Consider the following 18,605-nt stretch of genomic DNA (forward strand, 5'->3'; position numbering starts at 1 on the left):
GTTCTGATTTTTTCCTCTCTCAATTTTAGCMTGAACCCTAGAGATTTCAAAGATATGTTGCTATGAATATTACTGTCCTAAAGGAGAAATTTCTGAGTTGATTCATCCACCTAAGAAACCTGTATAAAACCTTTTGCATTGGACAAGCTGGAATTCATTCAGAGCAGGGAAGAAGGGCTGTGGGGAAGATGCAGAAGTTGGCACACAAAAACGGTAACACTTCTTTATAAAGAGAACACCATTGGTGAAGAAGTACAACCTCACTCATCCTCAGCCTACCCCAGGTCTTTGATTGTCCCCTGAGACCAGAGTAGTTTATTTTCTTGTCATCATTTTTCAAGCAAAAGTATTAAATATTTTAATAGAGTARGTGTCTGAATTGCCACCAGGATCATTTCATGCTAATCTGAGACTRTAACCAGAAGCTCTAGCAGTAGCATTTACTTCTGTAGCTGGCCTCAGAAAATTATTTCTTTACTCCTATACACAAGAATATTTTATTCAGAGCCGCTAGTGCTAACACAGCACAAAARACAAACTTCAACACAGAGCAAAGCTTCCGCTGCCTGGCAGTGGTCCAGCAGTACTTCCATACAGCCTCTCCACAGCAGCTCTGGATATCCCCTCCGGCAGCAGTCCTATTCTGCCTCACAGATTGATATCGATACCCACCAGATTAAAAGAGGCAGCATATTCCCCTATATGCCTTTGGGAGAAAAAATAAGAAGTTGATTTTCTCAAGGGCTTTTCCCTGCGTCTGCTTGCTGCCATGGCCCAGAGGAGCGAGGAAAGGCTTTGCTGGCCGGRTTACGCGGCCCGGCGGGCGGATCAGCAGTGCCATCCAGCGGGAACGGCAGCCACGCTGCTCCCGCCGAGCCCGCAGGGAGAAGGGACATGAACCCCATCCCCACGGCCCCTTTCGCCCGTGGCCTTCGCACCACCACGTATTAATGTGCGAGGGACCGCAGGCAATTTTTGGTTTCTCGAAGTTTCCAAGACTTCATGAAAATTAGCAGCTCTACAGCCACTTTGGGGGAAATTTGCTTGGGGGAAAACTTAGTAATTGAGTTTATTTTAATAGATGTAATTCCAGTTTAACTTTCTGCTTTTATTTGTTTGGTGTCTGCTTTTYAGATAAATGTTCTGCCTCAGTGCTCAGGAAAGCGATTCTCTTCCTAACAACATTAGGTTCCTTCCCAAGGAGGGCACAAAATGCATGGAAATCAAGCACTGGTAGTTTCAGTTCTCACAGATAACCCACAGTTGCTCTTAATCATGTGAATACCAAACTGAATGGATAAAAATACTCTTTTTAATATTAAAAAAAGTTAGATTTAAAATAAATTCTAATGATATTTTAGTTTTCAACATCCCACAGATTTTGAAACACTGTTGACTTAAGACCTAAATGTATTTGACATGTTACAATGCTAAACTCCCCAGAATAAAGCATTTAAACAGCTGGAAGTATTAGGTGCAATCTAAAAGGYAGTGCTAAAGCAGAAGTCGGACTCACAGCGCGAACCTGCAGGGTCTCTGGCTATGGGAGGTCTCCATGTGAGCTCTCCACATGCTCCGGCTCGGCTCCAGGCGGCAGAGCGGGTCCGTGGCACAGGGACAGGCCACCCCTCGTCCCCGTCGCCTGCGCGGGTGCGACATGCGGCCCAGCCCTGCAGGCCCTCCCGCTGGCTCTGTGGCTCCAGCGATGCCAGAGCTCTGGAATTTCACAAGTGCCCGCGTCCCGCCGCTTGCCTCCATGCAGAGTGGCTGGAGRGCTGCACGGCAGAAAAGGATCTAGGGGTGCCGGTCGAAAGCCAGCTGAACGTGAGCCGGCGGCAGCAGTAGGCCCGGGGGCCGAGAAGGCCGATGGCTGCCTGGCTTGTATCAGGAATAGCATAGCCGGCAGGACCAGGGAAGTGATCATTCCCCTGCGCCTGGCACTGGTGAGGCCGCACATCCAATACTGTGTTCAGCTTTGGGCCTCTCACTACAAGACAGACATGGAGGTGCTGGAACGCGTCCCAAGAAGAGCAACAAAGCTGGTGAGGGGGCTGGAGCACAGSCTTTATGAGGAACGGCTGAGGGAGCTGGGGTTATTCAGCCTGGAAGAGTCTCAAGGAGTCTCCGGACTGCGTTATCGCTCTTTTCWACTACCTGAGAGGAGGTTGTTGTGAGGCAGGGCTTTATCTCCAAAATAACTATCGATAGAACAAGAGGAAATGGCCTAAAGTAGAACCAGAGCAGGTTCAGCTTAGACATTAGGAAGAATTTCTACACGKAAGGAGTGGTGAAGCTTTGGAACAGGCTGCCTAGGGAGGYGGTAGAGTCACTATCCCTGGCAGTATTCAAGAAACATGTGGATGAGGCATTTAGGGACATGGCTTAACATGCGGAGTGCTGAAGTGCTTACAGTTGGATGCAAGGATCTTGAAGGTCTCTTCTAGCCATAATCGTTCTATGATTCTGGGAACTCTTAGCTCTTTAATCTGCCTTTCCTAGCACAACTGGTTTCTTCAGCTCAAGAAAAACTCTATTCCCTACATTATCCTGACTTTTGAAAATGATAGTGAACTAAAATCCATCAATGACACATTCGTAGTCTTTAAGGTCACTAATGAAAGCAATGCTAATGCCAATCATTATCTATTGCTGTAGCACAAYCACAGACATTGCTAAAGACTAGAAGAATCACTTCCTTCAAAAAAAAATTTTTTTATTCTTTAGGAAGAAAGCAGAAAATGTTACAATGAAGATCCTGCATAAACAAACACATTCATAGTAGTTAAATATCATCAGATTGCTAGATCGCAGCATTCACCCCTCCCAAATGCAGATGACTCATTCCAGAATTACAACTAGCAGGGCACTGACATACATCCAATCACAAAATATGGAAATTTCCCCCAAATACTGATACACATTTTGTGTCGTCAGTTTTAAAGGAAAAGTACACATCTTATTTAAGAAGGATAAAACACAAAATTAGCATACTGGTTTCCCACAGATTTTCCCCTAAAACAACAAGTCAGAAAAAAAAGAGTGTAAAAAAATGAGTTAATGTGGATAAAGAAGAAAAAAATGTGAAGATGCTTCTATTTCTTGCTTTCTAGTCGGTTAAAAAACAGAGACTCCCCAAATGGAATGTGTTTCTAAAATGGTTGTGTTATGCAACAACAGTTTGAATGCAGCCAGTTACTGCTACACTGTACAGTCATACATGACAGCTGAATATACATCAGGTATCCATTTATCTAGATACCAAGAAACAACTGTTTGCGAGACCATTGCATTTCCATACATACATTAAAAAATTGGAAAAACAACAATTAAAACATGGAAGACTAGAAGCAGAACTATCCTAAAAGGCATCAATATGGAAAATACAATTCTAGCTCTAAAGTGCTCTTTTTATAAAATTAATTTTGTGTAGAAAATTTCAAGCAGGCACATTTCACATCTGCAAATGCCACAACTATTCGAGTAACTAGAAGATCCCTGGGATCTATGCATCTAATGGATGTTGTAAAATCCTAATGATTCTATCTAACATTTGTTTGTCATAACAGAACAATGTCTAGTTCCAGCTAACAACTTCACTGAAGCAGAAAGCAGAAGATGCTGAAGTTTTTGTGGTTCAAATAAACAAGAAACAAATGATTCATGTGGGATATTTTGTTGGTTTGTTTCTGAGAATTTTGTTCTGGAGAATTCTTCTTCAAGCACTGCTTTTTGTCTAGCCATTGCTCCTGAAAAAATATAGAGGAATTTATTATTTTTAAAGACATATTGCCTTTATACCTACTACAAAGGATAATGAGCTGAAAGTACAGTACAGGATACAGTGTATTTTCTCTGGTTGGGAACTGTCACTGTCAAGTTCTCCATTGACTATATTTTGTAAATGTGATGTGATGTGATGTATGCCATGGTGCTGTGCTCATAAATTAACCCAGCAGYAGGTATATTTACAAAATCAGAATAGAAGATGGACAGAGAAAAGACTGCATCATATAAGCCCCAACTCAAAAGAGATCAAAATTCAACAGCTTCCAAAAAAAACGACCTTTTCATCATCTGCTGGAATCCAGGCAATCCTGYTCGTTGTCCTAATTCAGATCTGCAGTTGGAAGAATTATGAAAATACGTACAATAGAATATATGCATGTCCTCTAAATCTCTTACTCGACAACGCTGTGTCAGGACAAGATTCTCACTTTATTTGAATTGCACTATTTTAAAGTCTCTATAGAGTTTTATTACAGGGCATTTTTACAGTCCACTTCTTCCAGAAGCCACTCAAGTCCGGTCAGCAGTCCATCTAAAGTAGCAGCTACAGTGTCCTGCACCTGTGAAAATAACAAAAGTCACACTATTACAGGCTACAGGCAATGAATCTAACAATATTCTATGAAAACTTCTAGATTCTTATGTCAGAAATATTCATGACAAAAATAAATTTTTTATCATTGGTTTCCAGGTATTTTGACAGGACAGGTCCCTTACAATAACATTTAAGAAGATGACACTATTCTTTACATAAAGAATTAAAGAGAGCTGTTAAGAAAACTGTGCATTTTTGATATCATAGTAAATTTTATACCAAGCCCTCCATCAGAATATTATTACTTTAGAGATGATGGTCTACTTGAAAATCCTTTTAATAATTCTTAGAGGAAAATGCTGCCAGCTTTAGAATTCAAGCCCATTTCTTCTCCATTTTTCCAATATATTAGTAAGTAATTATTATTCTAAATGGTAGTTAAAAAAAAAGAAAAAGAAAAAAACTTAAACATTCTCCTTGTAGAAAGAAAGGAATTAAATCTCTMTTTTTGGATTAAGTATTATCCTTCAACTATGCTATCAAAAAGAAAAAAAATCTGTTACTGAGATACACTGATATGTTCTATGCTCAGCAGGCATGAAAGAATGGACTCAGTACCTCATGGGCTAGGCAGAAACTGTGATTTGCCAAAAACTCAGTACAGCCCRCCAAGCCAGTGACCATTAAGACTCMCGAAAAATGACAGAAAAGCCTACCTTGTGGCCAAGGCCTCAGAGTCAAGGAAATTAAGAATAAATTCTATTTATTGCTTAAGTGGAGTGTCGAAAGCTATAGATTTACTTTGATATGCACTTTTCAAGAACTACGATAAGGTTAAATTGCATTTAAGCATGGAAAAAAAAGGAGGAAAATAAAGGTTTAAAAGTAAGTACCATCCAGGGTTGATGTAAGAGATTCAGTTTCAAATGATGTGCCATGTAAACACAAGGAATTCTTTCCACACCAGCATGAGAGATGCAAGACAAAACCAGCAGAGGTCTGTTTCGAGGCCCAAGCGCAGGATCAGTCATTGCCAAAATATGGGCCAGTTCTTCTTCACGGTCATGCTCTAGGAAATAAGTTGTAATAGATAAGTATTAAATATATGCAAATCCCTAGCAATTTTTTTTAATCTTGACTTTTCAACACTTAGTTCACAGAACTGAGGAAACACAGGGCTCAAAGTGGTGTGGACAAATTATCTGACATCTCAGGGCTGGATCAGCTGCACTCACATCCTTCTTAGCTACTGTTTAAAGATCTCTGTAGATCTGCGGACAATCATAACATCAGAGCATTTTACAAGTATCTCAGAGACCAAAATCACCACTGAGAAAGGCTGACACCCACAGAGTCGGTAGTCCTTTCATAACAACTTAATTTTCATTGCCAGTATATCCTATTTTTTTTTTAATTCCATGCTTTCTTGAGCAAGTTCTTTCCCTCCACTTAAAGCTGATGAATATAAAGTCTGTCCACCATAACATGTGTTTGGATTTCCCCTACTTAGGAGCTTTTATTATAGGACAATCCTGACTTGTGGTGGTTACATCTTGCACTGCAGTACTCCTGGCAAAGGCTCTGTTTATTACAGGTTATTACATCAGCACTGCTGTATTTTAGGCTTCTTCTCCCACTCACCCTACCCCCTGTACTGCCCTACTGCCTCCCGGTTTTTGTTTTGTTTAGTACAGATCATTTCCCAGATTTGACTAGGGAGCAGGAATGCAGTGCAGGCACTGACAGTAAGGGCCATAAACTCTTGTAGGAAGGTGAGGGAAAGTATCTGGGCAAGGGGACCTCTCCCTGGAGAAACAGCACCAAAGAAGCAAACACTGAAAGAAGAAGAATATGTTTTTTTGATATATTCCATACTCTCAACAGATCCACTTATGACATTTCAGTCATTCACAAAATATGAGTAAATACAATAAAGAGAAATCTCTTACTTTTATGAGCTTCTGCATTAGCAACATAGATGAATCCATCAACTACTTCGCACACCTTTTTCACTTGAGCTATTACACTGTAGTGCCCAGCTTGCTGACTCCCCGCTGTAGTGCTGTCTTGGTAGAACATCTTATTCACAATAACAGCTTGTTCTGTCCTTGCTCTCCTCCTTTCCACACTGAAAGATATTGAAACACTCCAGCCATTTAACAACAGTAGCCAGGTTAATTCAGCAAGAAATGAAAAAGCAGGGTCTAGGCAGAGGTCGGTACATCAAAGGGTTGGGAAAAAGGCCTAACCAGGAAAATAGCTTTGCTGCTCCCATTTTTTGGCTGTGTACATACAGATGGTTAGCAGGCTACAAGACGCACATTAAAATGTACTCCAGGGTGAATCTATAAAATGTTTCAAAAGGGAAATATTCAGAATACACAGAGGGACAGAATTACCTGTTTATGTATTTGTCTTAAAAACATTTCTTATGCATTAGTGTGGGTGAAAGGTTTACTACTTTCACACGGAAACTGAGTGGGTGGAGAAAGAAAAGGAATAAACACAAGGTTCAATATGTGTATAATGGATATCTATGTACGCAATAAAGCCATAAAACTTACATCATGAAACCAAGGGAAAAAGTACAAAACAGCTGAGAAATTGTACTTTTTTTGAGGAAAAATAACCTTACCTGGTGGTTGAATACAATGTTAGAATGTTGAATTTTTGATTGTTATTGAACTGAAAACTGACTCCTGATCCAATCCCTACAAGAAAATGTATGTATGAGATTACAGATTTCTGCTTGCTGAACACAACTTAGTGACAGGCTGAAAATTCTACCAGGGCTGTCAAACAGACACACCTAAATCTGGGTGTTGCTGTTGAGGGGAAGCATGCTTATTAATAGGGAATTTAGGATTTAYTAGAAAGTAAAATCAAAAGAAAATGAGGAGGCATTTCTAAGTTTTGGGGTTTTGATACTTGTATTAGAACCTAGGAATTTAAGTCCCGGAGGAGCTGATTTACATGTCCTAAACTGACACAGGAAAGCTTTAGTCTAGTTAGGACAAGCTGCAGTGAAAAAGACATGAAAGAGAAAAGAAAATAAGAGCAAATAAAAATGCGGATTTTTCCACTTCCTATAAATGTGATTTAATTATTCCCATTCTGCTGTGCTTAAATATTAGCTATTCTTAGTTAAAAGCCAGTCATAAGGTTTGTATCTGTTTTGAACTGAAGCAAAATTGCAGATGTCAGAAATGTTTAATACTTTCCGAATAACAAAAAGAATTTCATCTGCTCCTACATTCCCTTTTTTTAATAAGAAAAATGTACTCATTCAACACCAGGATATTTAATCAGATAWAGAATCAGTATAAGACGACAAGCATAGCTTTAACCACTAAGTAAYAGTGGCACTTATAAACACTATTTAAAGGAAATCATGTTCATACTTATCCATTACAGCAGCATATGAGGCATGGAATTTAAGACAAAAATCTAAAGAGCAAAATCTCGATCCTCTAACCCTGTACAAATTTATCCATGAAGTTCACTGGTGCTAAAATTTTATCCAACCTGGTTACAGTGTTTGCCCTTTGAGATATGTGTGCATACATATATACATATATATATCTAAATATATACATGTATCTATATATCTTATATATCTACATATATACGTAGATATACATATATATGTAGATATGTAGATATATATATGTAGATATGTAGATATATACACACACACACAAAGAGAAAGTATTTTTTTCAATCACATTATTGACCTTCAATGTAAGCGCTAAAAACATATTGTTCCTGTTTTTCTGCCTGCTTTTTTTGATTTTATGACATATCTCTTCATAAAATTCAAACTACCACCACCAAAAGCATTACCATGAATTCGCCTTTGAGGCAGGCCGGCCACTAGCAGAATTTCTGGGCAAGTCATCATCTTCTGCACTAAGGAGTCATCCAGCTCTTCCAAACCTGGCCCAAACATAGCAAAGCGAGGTTCTGCCTGAGTGACCAGTGACTGCAAGAAAGATGCCACAGGCCCGTACCGGGGACGGTTTGATTTCAGACTTCTTCTACTCTGAGGGCAGCTTTTTTTGTATCTGTGTAAAATAGACGCAACTAGAAATTAAACACAAAATGCAAAAAGGTATTAATCAAAGAACACCAATTAATTTAGGCCCGAAATTCCCTTGCTGTATTATTAGAGCATCTTAAACACAGGTCTAAAATGACAGTTAAAAAAAAATTATGGTTTAGATCACCAGCACCAAACAGGTAAAATCACTAGCCCTGCCAAGTTTCAAATGATGATGTTTAGTACCTTATTATAGTTCTATACGATGGATCTCCTACTTCATAAATGTGTGTGTGTGTGTGTGTATATATATATATATATATATATATATATAATTCTGCTGTATATATATCTATGCAAACTTCCCCCAACTCTCGAGCATCCCTTGCACACACAGTATTTTTAAAATAACATGGAAGTTGAAGAATCTAATATAAACCTCATGTAAAAACATGAGAATTCCGAGTGTGTCCTACTGTAATTAGACCCCCCTTTACACTTATTATTTCTAAAAAGGCAACTCCATCTGAAAGAGGCCTTATCCCTTCCACACATAAAGGCTTCATTTGATTTGTGTTCATTTGATGCAGGAGCTGGAAGGTCTGAAGAGACTCTGGCCATCACAAAAGAGGGCAGTCAAGAGACTGACGGGCACCCTGAAGAAGCTGCTTCTGCCTTTCTTTCTGGTCCTGTGATGCTAGAAAAATCACTCCCAGGAAACATCAACTGTGTAYACTCTGCCCCCAGCCCAAGGCACTGCAGCTGACATCAGGAAAACCACGCAGTGCTCACAGACACCGTGGAAATCAGGGGCAGCTGGCCTCAAGTATGTGATGTGTGCAGAAGGATTCAGGCCTGCAGAGATTTAAACCCAATGCTCACAATTAAAAGGGCATTTTGCACTTCAAATTCCAGGGTGCCTCTTACCTGCCTGTAAAACAGGGAAGGGAGACAGAGAGACTGCCAGGACTGTTTATTGGGAAGCAACAGGCTCATGAACCATCTTGCGCCATTCCTGCCCCCCGCGGAGGTGCAGCGCTGCACACCAGCSCGGGGCTCTGCACCCCGTTACAGGCACCGGGCAGCCCGCCCGGCTCCCCCGCTCCGCCCGGCGCCGCGGCCGCTACTCACGCCGCCATGTAGTCGCAGTGCGCGGCGCCGGGCGCGGGCAGCGGCGCCAGCAGCTGCGCCTCGGGCAGCGACCTCCAGTCCACCGAGGCCCACGCGGGCAGGTCGCGGCGCAGCAGCCGCCGCCAGAGCAGCGGGTCGCGCACGGCCGCGCGCCAGTAGCAGCCGGTGCTGCCCAGGCGGCAGAGGTCCCGCGGCGACAGGTACGAGAGGATGCGCAGCTGCACGTCCACCTGCAACACGCAGAGCGCCGCTCAGCGCGCGCCCCGGCCGGCCGCCCCGCCCGCGCCCCGGCCCGCGCCGCTCTCCTGCGCGCCGGCGGCCGGGCCCGGCAGCAGCGGCGTCAGCGCGGGCCCCGGCTCAGCACAGCGAGCATGTGCCGCGCGCTCGCGCTCTTCCAGCCTTGTCCTTTCAGCGGCCCCTCGCAGGCCGCCACGTAGGTCGCGAGCGCCTTGGTGCCCACTGCTCGGTAGTCGGGCACCGCCGCTGCCGGCCCCTGGCYGCCCGGCCTGCCTGCTGCTCCGCAGTGCTTCAGGGCCCAGTAGCACATTTCTCCGCTGTACATCATCGCCAGCAAGTGCGTGTCACTAAATACACCTGCAAAAAGGGAATTCAGAACTCAGGCACTTTGTTTGCTTAAATGTGTGATTTGTTAACTTAAATCTTTTCTGTTATGAAAGTAAGATTTTTTTCAAGAAGCCACTAAATGCCTCCTGCTGAAGAAGTACACCGGGGTGCAAATTTCCACCCCTAGTGAACTAACATTGCCAAGAACCTGCATCAAAAGCCAAACTCTCTGTGGTGGGCAGCAACAGAACAAGGGCTAAGGGTGTAAATTCAAACACAGGAAGTTCCATCTCCGTGTGAGGAAGAACTTCCTCAGTGTGAGGGTGCCAGAGCCCTGGAACAGGCTGCCCAGGGAGGTTGTGGAGTCTCCTCTGGAGAACTTCCAAACCCACCTGGAATGCCACCCTGTGCCACATGCTCTGGGTGTCCCTGCTGGAAMAGGGCGGCTGGACTGCCTGATCTCTAGAGGTCCCTTCCAACGTTAACCATTGYATGACTGTGATGGAAGATCCTATGAGAGCACCATCTTACCTTGGGGTGACCAGCAGCTGCTTGAGTATTTAAACAGAAAGCCACATAAGTGTCTATGACCATTCCAAAGCAAACAAACAAACAAACCAGCAAATAAATGTGTGGAAGCAGCTACTGAACTTGGCTTTGCATTTTGAAACAGACTTGGGCCAATCAATCTTAGTCCCTTTTAGAAAAAAATGTGAAGGTGCTCCATCCCACATGGATATCATCAGTTCCTCAAGACCTGACTAGAGTTAAGTTTTGGGGGTAAAATGTTGGCCTAAGCACCAGCTGTTTTACTTGAAAATCCACTCCCACCATGTGATGCTACTTCCATCACACTGATGTAGCTGCAGATGCTCTGGTGAAATGCACTATAGTAATACAACTTAAAGCTACAGCAGAGAGTGATAATGAAGTTTTGCTACTCTGAACAACATACTGTGGAATTACTACCTGTGAAATTAGTAATTCATCATATCTGTTTTCTCCTACATCTATAGAGAAATACAAGTTAAAAACATTCAGCACTCACTGCAGTTTTATTTATGCCTCTAAGATTTGCCATCTGAGAAACAGATCCTTAACATGCCCAATATGCGTAAAACACAAGCAGCCTCTGTTGTCCATCTCCCCAAGTGCACTTACAAAGAATATAAACAAACATTATCACCTCCTAAAATCTCTAAGTCAGAAGAAGGAAGARTTGAAGAGACACGAAAGCACAACTGCTTATTGGCTTCCTGTAACTATTCTTCTTGTTCTAAAAAGTTAGATAGCTAGATAGTTAGTTAGAAATGATATCTAGCTTGAACCCACAAAAATGCACAATAGAGTTTTATAAAGCCAGGAAGGCATTTGGGATGTTTTGTACTTTTCATTTTGTTTTTGTTTTGTTTTACCTTCACTGAGTAATCTAGCCGAGTCTTTATCCCGAAATGAGACATCTTCATCTAGCTGGAGAGGGCATCTAAAGCTAAGCATCTTCATCAAGTACTGGACTCCATCATTAAGACACTGACGACAAATTAAAAAAAAAAAAAAAAGAGAGAAAAAAATAGGAAAATTCTGAGCAATTGAAAGATCACCATAAATAGTTTCAATGTGAATTACACAGGCAGTTATTTAAAATAAATAAATAGAAAAGCTGTACTTCAAAAAATCATACTTGAAAAGTGTACTTATGAACACTTATGCTTATGACCTTTTGTTTTTAAATCTCCTTTACCTCTTCAAATATGCTGATATTTTCCTTCAGCCATTCACTCCTTTCTTTCACAGTGTGACAATACATGTAAAGCAGAGCTCCTTTCCTCCAGTAAAGACACTCCAGTAACTCTGTGCCAAGGATGCTCGTAGGCTGAAATAAAATCCAATGCAAAGTGCTCAGCCAAAAACAACCAACAACACACACACACACACAACAGAAGCAAATAGAGCTGAATTAACCCTCTAGAGGATACTGTGTACCTATTAGTGATGGTCACAGATATAAGCTTTGGATTTAAATAGCAGAAAACTTCTGGAATCCTGAAATAACTAGGAAGAAAAATTCTTGGCATCCACGTAGTTATTTGAAAAATTATTTATGGGCAATGATTTGGGAGCCGCTACAAGTAAGATTTGGACTTTTTTCAGATGATGTCAAATTTTGCTCATCAAAAATGCAAAAATTACTATTCTGTTTTAGTTTTAAAAATGAAATAATTAGTTTTGTGACTGGGTAATGTTACTACTCACTTCTTCATTTATGTTGCATTCTTTCATTAGGTCTTCTGGTTCTGATAGAATACAAATTAGCTCTTTAACTTTCTGTAAGGAACAGTCTTCTGGAAAATCTTCATCTACAAGCTGGTTTTCCTCAAAGTATGTAATATCTAGGACAGCCTATGAAAATAGGAAGAAGCACGATGTAAAAAAAGCAACAACAAAAAGTAAAAATAAGCAGCATAAGCAAAACACATCACAAACAAAATAATCAGATGTGGCATACCTACAAACTCATTAGTTTACAGAAATACTATAATTCTAAAGGTCATCTATAACATTTAGTTTTCAAAAGTATTATAAGTTAAAAATATTAATATTAAACTGTGACCTTTTTTTCCCTTCAAATACTCTTGGTTACTTTTTAATTCAGAACAAAAGTGAGTCTGTACTTTGTAGAAGTTCTCTAAACTGCACGCATTAAAATGCAGAAATAGAAATACTTTTTAGCTATAGCTGCTCTACTATACTGGCTAATCATATATAATACATGGTGGGCCTTTTCAAAGCACAGCTACAAATGTTTTTAATATATACTACCTGTGTATAAAGCTGCAAGAGCTCAGAAGGATGTGCTTTTTCTTTCTCTTCTGTACAGAGGTCCTTCAACTTCTCCAGAGCAGCAGAGCCCTTTACTAAGAAAGTATCTGGAAGAAGAACACAAGGCTTTCTTAGCACTGAAGCAACCAGCAGCAGCCTTGCTCGCTCCCTGTTTGTATCTCAGATGTACCATCCATCCTCGCAATACTGACAATAGCGGCTGAATAATGAAGTGCTTAGGCACCTGATCCTGTTAGGACTACTGGTGTCATGACAGAATTCACRGCACTAACAACTATGGTCTGATGCTTCAACATCACTCACTTGCAAAGAGATCATAAAGAAAAACCGCTGCCTGTCACTACACAGCTATAAATTTCGGGCCTCTACCACCCTGATGGGGAGAAAGGCCTCGAGCCCCCCACTCCACGGGGAGGGCCGCACAGAGCGCCGAGGCGCTGACGAGGCCAAGGCCTTTCCTGGGAGGGGGCTGCGGCCGCTCACCGTCGCCGCCCGCTCCCCTGAGCGCCGCCAGCCGCCGGCCCAACGCCGCCAGCCGCGGCCGCAGCGCGGACACAGCACCCGCCCCAGCCGCCATCCCAACCGCCCTCCACCAACGGCCACCCGCGCGGGGCACGTGACCGCCCCGCTGGGCGGCGCTGCGCAGGCGCGCGGCAGCGGCCGTTGGAGGCCAGAGCGGCCGTTGGAGGGAGCAGTGGCCGTTGGAGGTGGCGGCCGTGGCTGAGGCTGTGGCAGTCCGCGGGGCCGGTGTCTCCATAAATGGCCGTTAAAGCTCTGTCTTCTGTGGCTTCCCTGGCCCTGCTGCGGGCTCCTCGGCCGCCTGTGCCGAGTGGTGAGGCTGCCTTGCCTGCAGTGAACTGAAGGGGGAGCTGGTGGAGCGCTCCTGGCGCGGGGCTCTGTGACTGAAAGCCGTGGTTGATTGTTTTTACGATACTTCTTGGGAGGAAAGGCTGTTTATTTTAAGTATTCACTATTGGGATTATTTAACTCGTACCCATATGATATACATATCATGTCATCTACATTCAGACTATTTCATCACCTCAGAATATGAGGTTAAAAAAGCCATTTAAAGTGGCTTTCAAGCCTTTTCTTTTTGTTTTATGTCCTGCATTCTTTTTATTGGGAGCTGTTTTACAAGAGAAGGAGGTGGCATAACCTTGGGTAAATAGCTGATAAGCCACCGAGCTAGGAAGGAGAGGCTTGTGCTTAGACAGGATCCCTGGCACCTCCTTAGTGTGCTGCAGATGCCCTAACCTCTCCCTTGCCCCTGGCTGGAGCAGCCTCTCATCAGTCCCAGTATCCATCTCTTCCTTAAGTTGTATCCCTGAAGTCACTAAAACCCCAAGCTGTATGTTGTAATTTAGAGAACTACTGTGCTGTCGTCCCACACCTTGCAGGCAATCAGTTGTTGAGTTTGAGAAAAGGATGGATGTCTGGTTATTTAGAGAAAAATGACTTTAATTCATCTCTTAGAACTTGTTCAGATCAAATATCATCCAAATGCTTGAAGGAAAATGAGGAAAATGCCCTGGATAGGGATTTGCTACTTCTCCCTGTTCTTTTCAGGCCTGGGAAATCTTAAAATTCGGATTCTCAGAACTTCACACAAATGAAAAAAATGTATCTACCATTTTTCTGAAAGCTTTCCCTGTTTAAGAAAACTTTTCTGCCAAGTGACTCTTAGGTAAGTTATACTGAAGCAAAACACCCACTTCTTAATCTTTTGAGCTACTTTAGGGAATAGTTACAGTATGATTAAACAATTTCTGGGGAAGGCATTGCATGGGATTTGAGAGTTGACTGCCTAGCACTTGCAATTTTTAAAGCTGCACTTGCTCATGAAGAAAATTATTATTTTCTAGCCTGTATAAAAGTGTATAAAAGTGTTGCCTGTATAAAAACAACTGTGTTCCTAACTAGGTGGAAGCATAACAGGAAAAGGAAGTGCATGGGGGTGTTTAAATAGCTGTGGTTGGGGAAGAGGGATGGTCTTGTCCTTCAGAGCCAAGAACACRGTACTGCCACAATTATGTCTTCCAATCATTTGGGATTTAAATATACCGTTGTGTGTGTTGGCTCTTGCAAGTATCTAGATAAAAACAACTAACATGCTCTTACGTAGAGTATATATTTTTATATATACTATTCTTTGTTTCTGTGCAGGGACTTTGGAATTATACCAGCAGTAAATAGGGCTGTGATTTTTTTTTTTTTTTTTTTTTTTTTTTTTTGGTATATTGTGAATTTGTATCCCCAGCACGTACATTACAATCTGTTTTTATTGAACATGACACACACACACACACACATTTTCACCAGAGTGGATTTCACTGCTTCTTCCAAACCATATAACTACACAACTCTATCCTTCACAGATCTGTATGAGCAAATGAGAACAGAGAAATTACAAATACACGCTTTGGAAATACATATATATATATATATATATGTATCAGTGAACTGGGGATATCTTGAAATCTTGGAATATTTGAAGATTTTAAGCACATGTATATTCAAGTTTTGTGTTCAGCAATTTGTTTTGTTCCTCTTTATATTTAGCATGACCAAAACTCATATTTACAGAGAGGAACTGGAAAACCATGGTGGTAGGAAAATATTGTTGGCTGTAATTAGAAACACAGAATTGTCTATCCAAAACAACTTTTAAGTTCTCAGGCTGTGCAAATTTTCTTGCCACTTTGGCACATAAGTGGGGTGATAATGAAATTATACTTATGTACGAACTAATTATTGGAGAAAGTACCCTGAGAGAAATTTTGTTGGGTATGAGTGAACAAGAAATTTTGATTATATGATATTTTGATCTCCAGAAATAAAGTTGGAAGAAACAGGCTTTTTTTTTTTTTTCCTCCTCCTTCCCTCAGTAGATTTCTGACCGTTTCTTTTTACGAGATGTTACTAAACCTGATGATGAAGAAAGCACTGGATTATTTACTGCTTGATTTACTTCTGGCTCCTCATTTGAAAAAAAAGGAGGAAAACAATAAAAAGGGAAAGCATTTGGTAACACTGAATGGAGAGAGACTGAACTGAACCAAACAAGACTCAAAAAGATATCAAGATCTGTGTTTTTAAATTATGCTTTTCTGTGACATAGTACCACTAATAACTAAGGACCATTTTATAAAAATGAGTCCTAGAAACATACTTGCTCGTCTTGTAATTTGCTTGTATGTTTTAATGATACATAATTATACTTTTTTCCTATGGATTTGAATAATGGAAGTTTGCACAAAGGAGATCAGTTTCTCTTGAGATTGTTTCTCTTCACATGAGCTGAAAAACATTGCTGAGCAAAGAGGTGAACTCGGGTGGGGTAGTTTCACGGTTTGTTTTATGGCACAGCGAGTCACAACTGCCTCAGTAGGAACTGGATTGTTGCACTCATTCCTAGGTGCCAGATTTACATTGTAGTCTGTGGTAGTTGAGGCTTATCTCTATGGATATAAAAGTATGTGATATAAAAAGTATGGTATATGATATAAAAGTACGGATATAAAGATATGTGAGCTYCATGAATGCGTTGTACTTAGTATTATCCCTGTTTATAAGAAAGATGGTCTATACTGAGGTACCAATTTTTAAATGTCTCTTTGATTCCCAAAGGGAGATGCATGCTTTTGCATCTGACATATGTGGAACTACTAAAATAAAAGTTACCAGGAAAGATGTGCAAAACTGGAAGTTAATCTGAACGATGCCATGTGGAAGGAGGATTTCATGGAGGATTTCTGTGCTCATGACATTAAACTTTTTGAAATTATGCATAGAATTCAAGGTCATGGCAGGTAAGAAAGTCATATCATTGAATGGGGAAAAAAAGCATCTAAATCAATCCTGTGCACATTTTATTTAGATATATATTTACCCTATTGCTCTGCATCAAGTAGAAAAAAGAGTCTGTGTACTCAGTCTGAAATATGTTCAAGTCAGAGTATTTGAAATTCATATTGCTAGTCTCAAATGTGTAATCAGGGCATAGGGTGATCTGTAAAGGAATTTTTTGCTTTTGCGCCAGGGTTGTGAAATGTATTAGGTCTGGAGAAGCATGTGAATGCAGCTATTAAAAGACGTAGTTGTGGCGTATTTTTGTTTGTCTAACCTTGCAGGACTGCTCCTTGTTTTACCTGCTTCAGGCATGTGTGTAGGTTGCTGCCCTGACAAAATATAGAACAGCTCCTTTCTCATRATGTGGCCTTTTGCATGGGGGACGGTGTCACATTGGGTGTGCAGCTAAACAGGGTCCGGACATAGGAGATGATTTATGAGTTGGTTGTTGATTAGGAAGTGCTGTGTGGTGAACTTGGAACCTGGAGCTGCTCTGCTCRAGTGATCTCCCTGTAATTGGGAGCATAAAAGACTGACAAACAGGGATTGCTTTCTGCAGCTGAAGAGAACTCAAGGAGCTTTTGAAACAGTAACTGCATAGTATGCAAATGCCTCTTCTATAATGACTCGGTTTACTTATAACCCACAAGGAAGACAGATCTTTCTGTTGTATGGTGAGTGATCAAGGGACTGCAAGTACTGTGGACACGTGTGCAATACAGAGGACTTGCTCACAGCAGTCTTCACCCTCTGCCTCCCTAAAGGAGCATTACAGATTATTGTGTATGTGATTTAGGTTATTTTTTTCATGCATGACTTTTAGCTAACATGAAAATAATGGTCAAAAAGCAAGTGACCGTTGCCCCTGACTGTGTGCTGCCAGCCTTTGCTGATATTAATGCTAGAGCCACGTGACTGTAGGGTGAATGAGATCAGCTTGCTTTTCTGATGAAATGCTGATTTTTTTTTTCCATGGACTGGGCCTCTAATTGGACCAGAATGATGATCTATGAGGCCATGAGCTGCTGAACTGTCAGTTTGGAGAGTTTTACCCTTCTCTCAGACTTGTAGCTTCTCTCCTGAAGCTGTGATGTGCTCAGAGAGCCGTCATCTGGCACTTTAGTTAAAGTTTTATGCCACTGTAAGAGGTTTTATACTGTTAATTCTCTTGGATCATGGTAAAATCAAATCTGCTAACTGGGATTTGTATTAACTGGTGTGGCATTTGGCATTAAGGCTTTTCTGGCCCTTCTTTCGTTTCCCTGAGAGAAAACCAAACCAAACAAACTTTTCCTGGAAGAATTGTGGGATGGATAAGAATGAATTTTTATGTTCTTTTATGCTGTGCAAATTTCTAAAATAAAGAGGTGCCACTGAGAAAGTTTTATACAAGACCAAGGGCTCATATCCTAGTTTAGCAAACATTTCTTTCGAAAGAGCACTGGGTTAATCTCTGTTTCCTCTTCTCCCCACTTGCTTTGAAGCTGCCCCTGTCCGTCGTGCTCATATACTGTGGTTATATAAATATACATATGTCAGACTTGGTATGTGAGTAGCACCTCGTTGTGGCCTGAGAGCTTAAGTGCAGTTCGGGTTGCTGGGAGAAGATGTATGTTAAACTGCTTCCCGTTTTTGCTTGGGAGTTCAGTAGGACGCCACGGGGGGGCACTGTGTTCAATATAGTTTGTGATTTAATGGGGATGTGTCACTATAGTAATGGCAATATTGAACCGTTTTTTCCCTAAATCTGTACAGACAGGAATGAAWTATTATGAAGAATTTAACAAAAGTCTCAGATTTTGCCATATATTCTATGCAGAATGTGTGTGTTCCTTGCTATTTTTTTTTACCAATTCT

General features: G+C 41.3%; 2 protein-coding genes and 1 long non-coding RNA gene across 3 annotated transcripts; 1 reads left to right on the plus strand and 2 right to left on the minus strand.

Moving 5' to 3' along the window:
• Positions 1–3,191: 3,191 nt before the first annotated feature.
• FBXO4 (F-box protein 4) lies at positions 3,192–9,739 on the minus strand (the record flags this gene model as incomplete). Its single annotated transcript, XM_026035637.1, has 6 exons — positions 3,192–4,346; positions 5,215–5,390; positions 6,271–6,449; positions 6,957–7,032; positions 8,165–8,385; positions 9,492–9,739. Coding segments are annotated over 6 exons (990 nt in total), but the record flags the coding sequence as incomplete, so codon positions are not given.
• Positions 9,740–9,831: 92 nt separating this feature from the next.
• CUNH5orf51 (chromosome unknown C5orf51 homolog) lies at positions 9,832–13,473 on the minus strand. The gene is made up of 6 exons (XM_026035649.1): positions 13,380–13,473; positions 12,876–12,982; positions 12,309–12,455; positions 11,797–11,928; positions 11,471–11,585; positions 9,832–10,085 (listed from the first exon to the last, which is right to left on the minus strand). The coding sequence occupies exons 1-6, from the start codon at positions 13,471–13,473 to the stop codon at positions 9,832–9,834; spliced, it is 849 nt and encodes a 282-aa protein (XP_025891434.1).
• Positions 13,474–13,622: 149 nt separating this feature from the next.
• LOC112944469 lies at positions 13,623–16,701 on the plus strand. Its single transcript, XR_003248773.1, has 3 exons — positions 13,623–13,728; positions 14,466–14,583; positions 16,527–16,701. It is a non-coding gene; the product is annotated as an uncharacterized LOC112944469 (long non-coding RNA).
• The last annotated feature ends 1,904 nt before the right edge of the window (positions 16,702–18,605 follow it).

Source organism: Nothoprocta perdicaria, unplaced genomic scaffold (genome assembly GCF_003342845.1).
Source record: "Nothoprocta perdicaria isolate Ctin4 unplaced genomic scaffold, notPer1 scaffold_1, whole genome shotgun sequence".
Classification (NCBI taxonomy): Eukaryota; Metazoa; Chordata; class Aves; order Tinamiformes; family Tinamidae; genus Nothoprocta; species Nothoprocta perdicaria.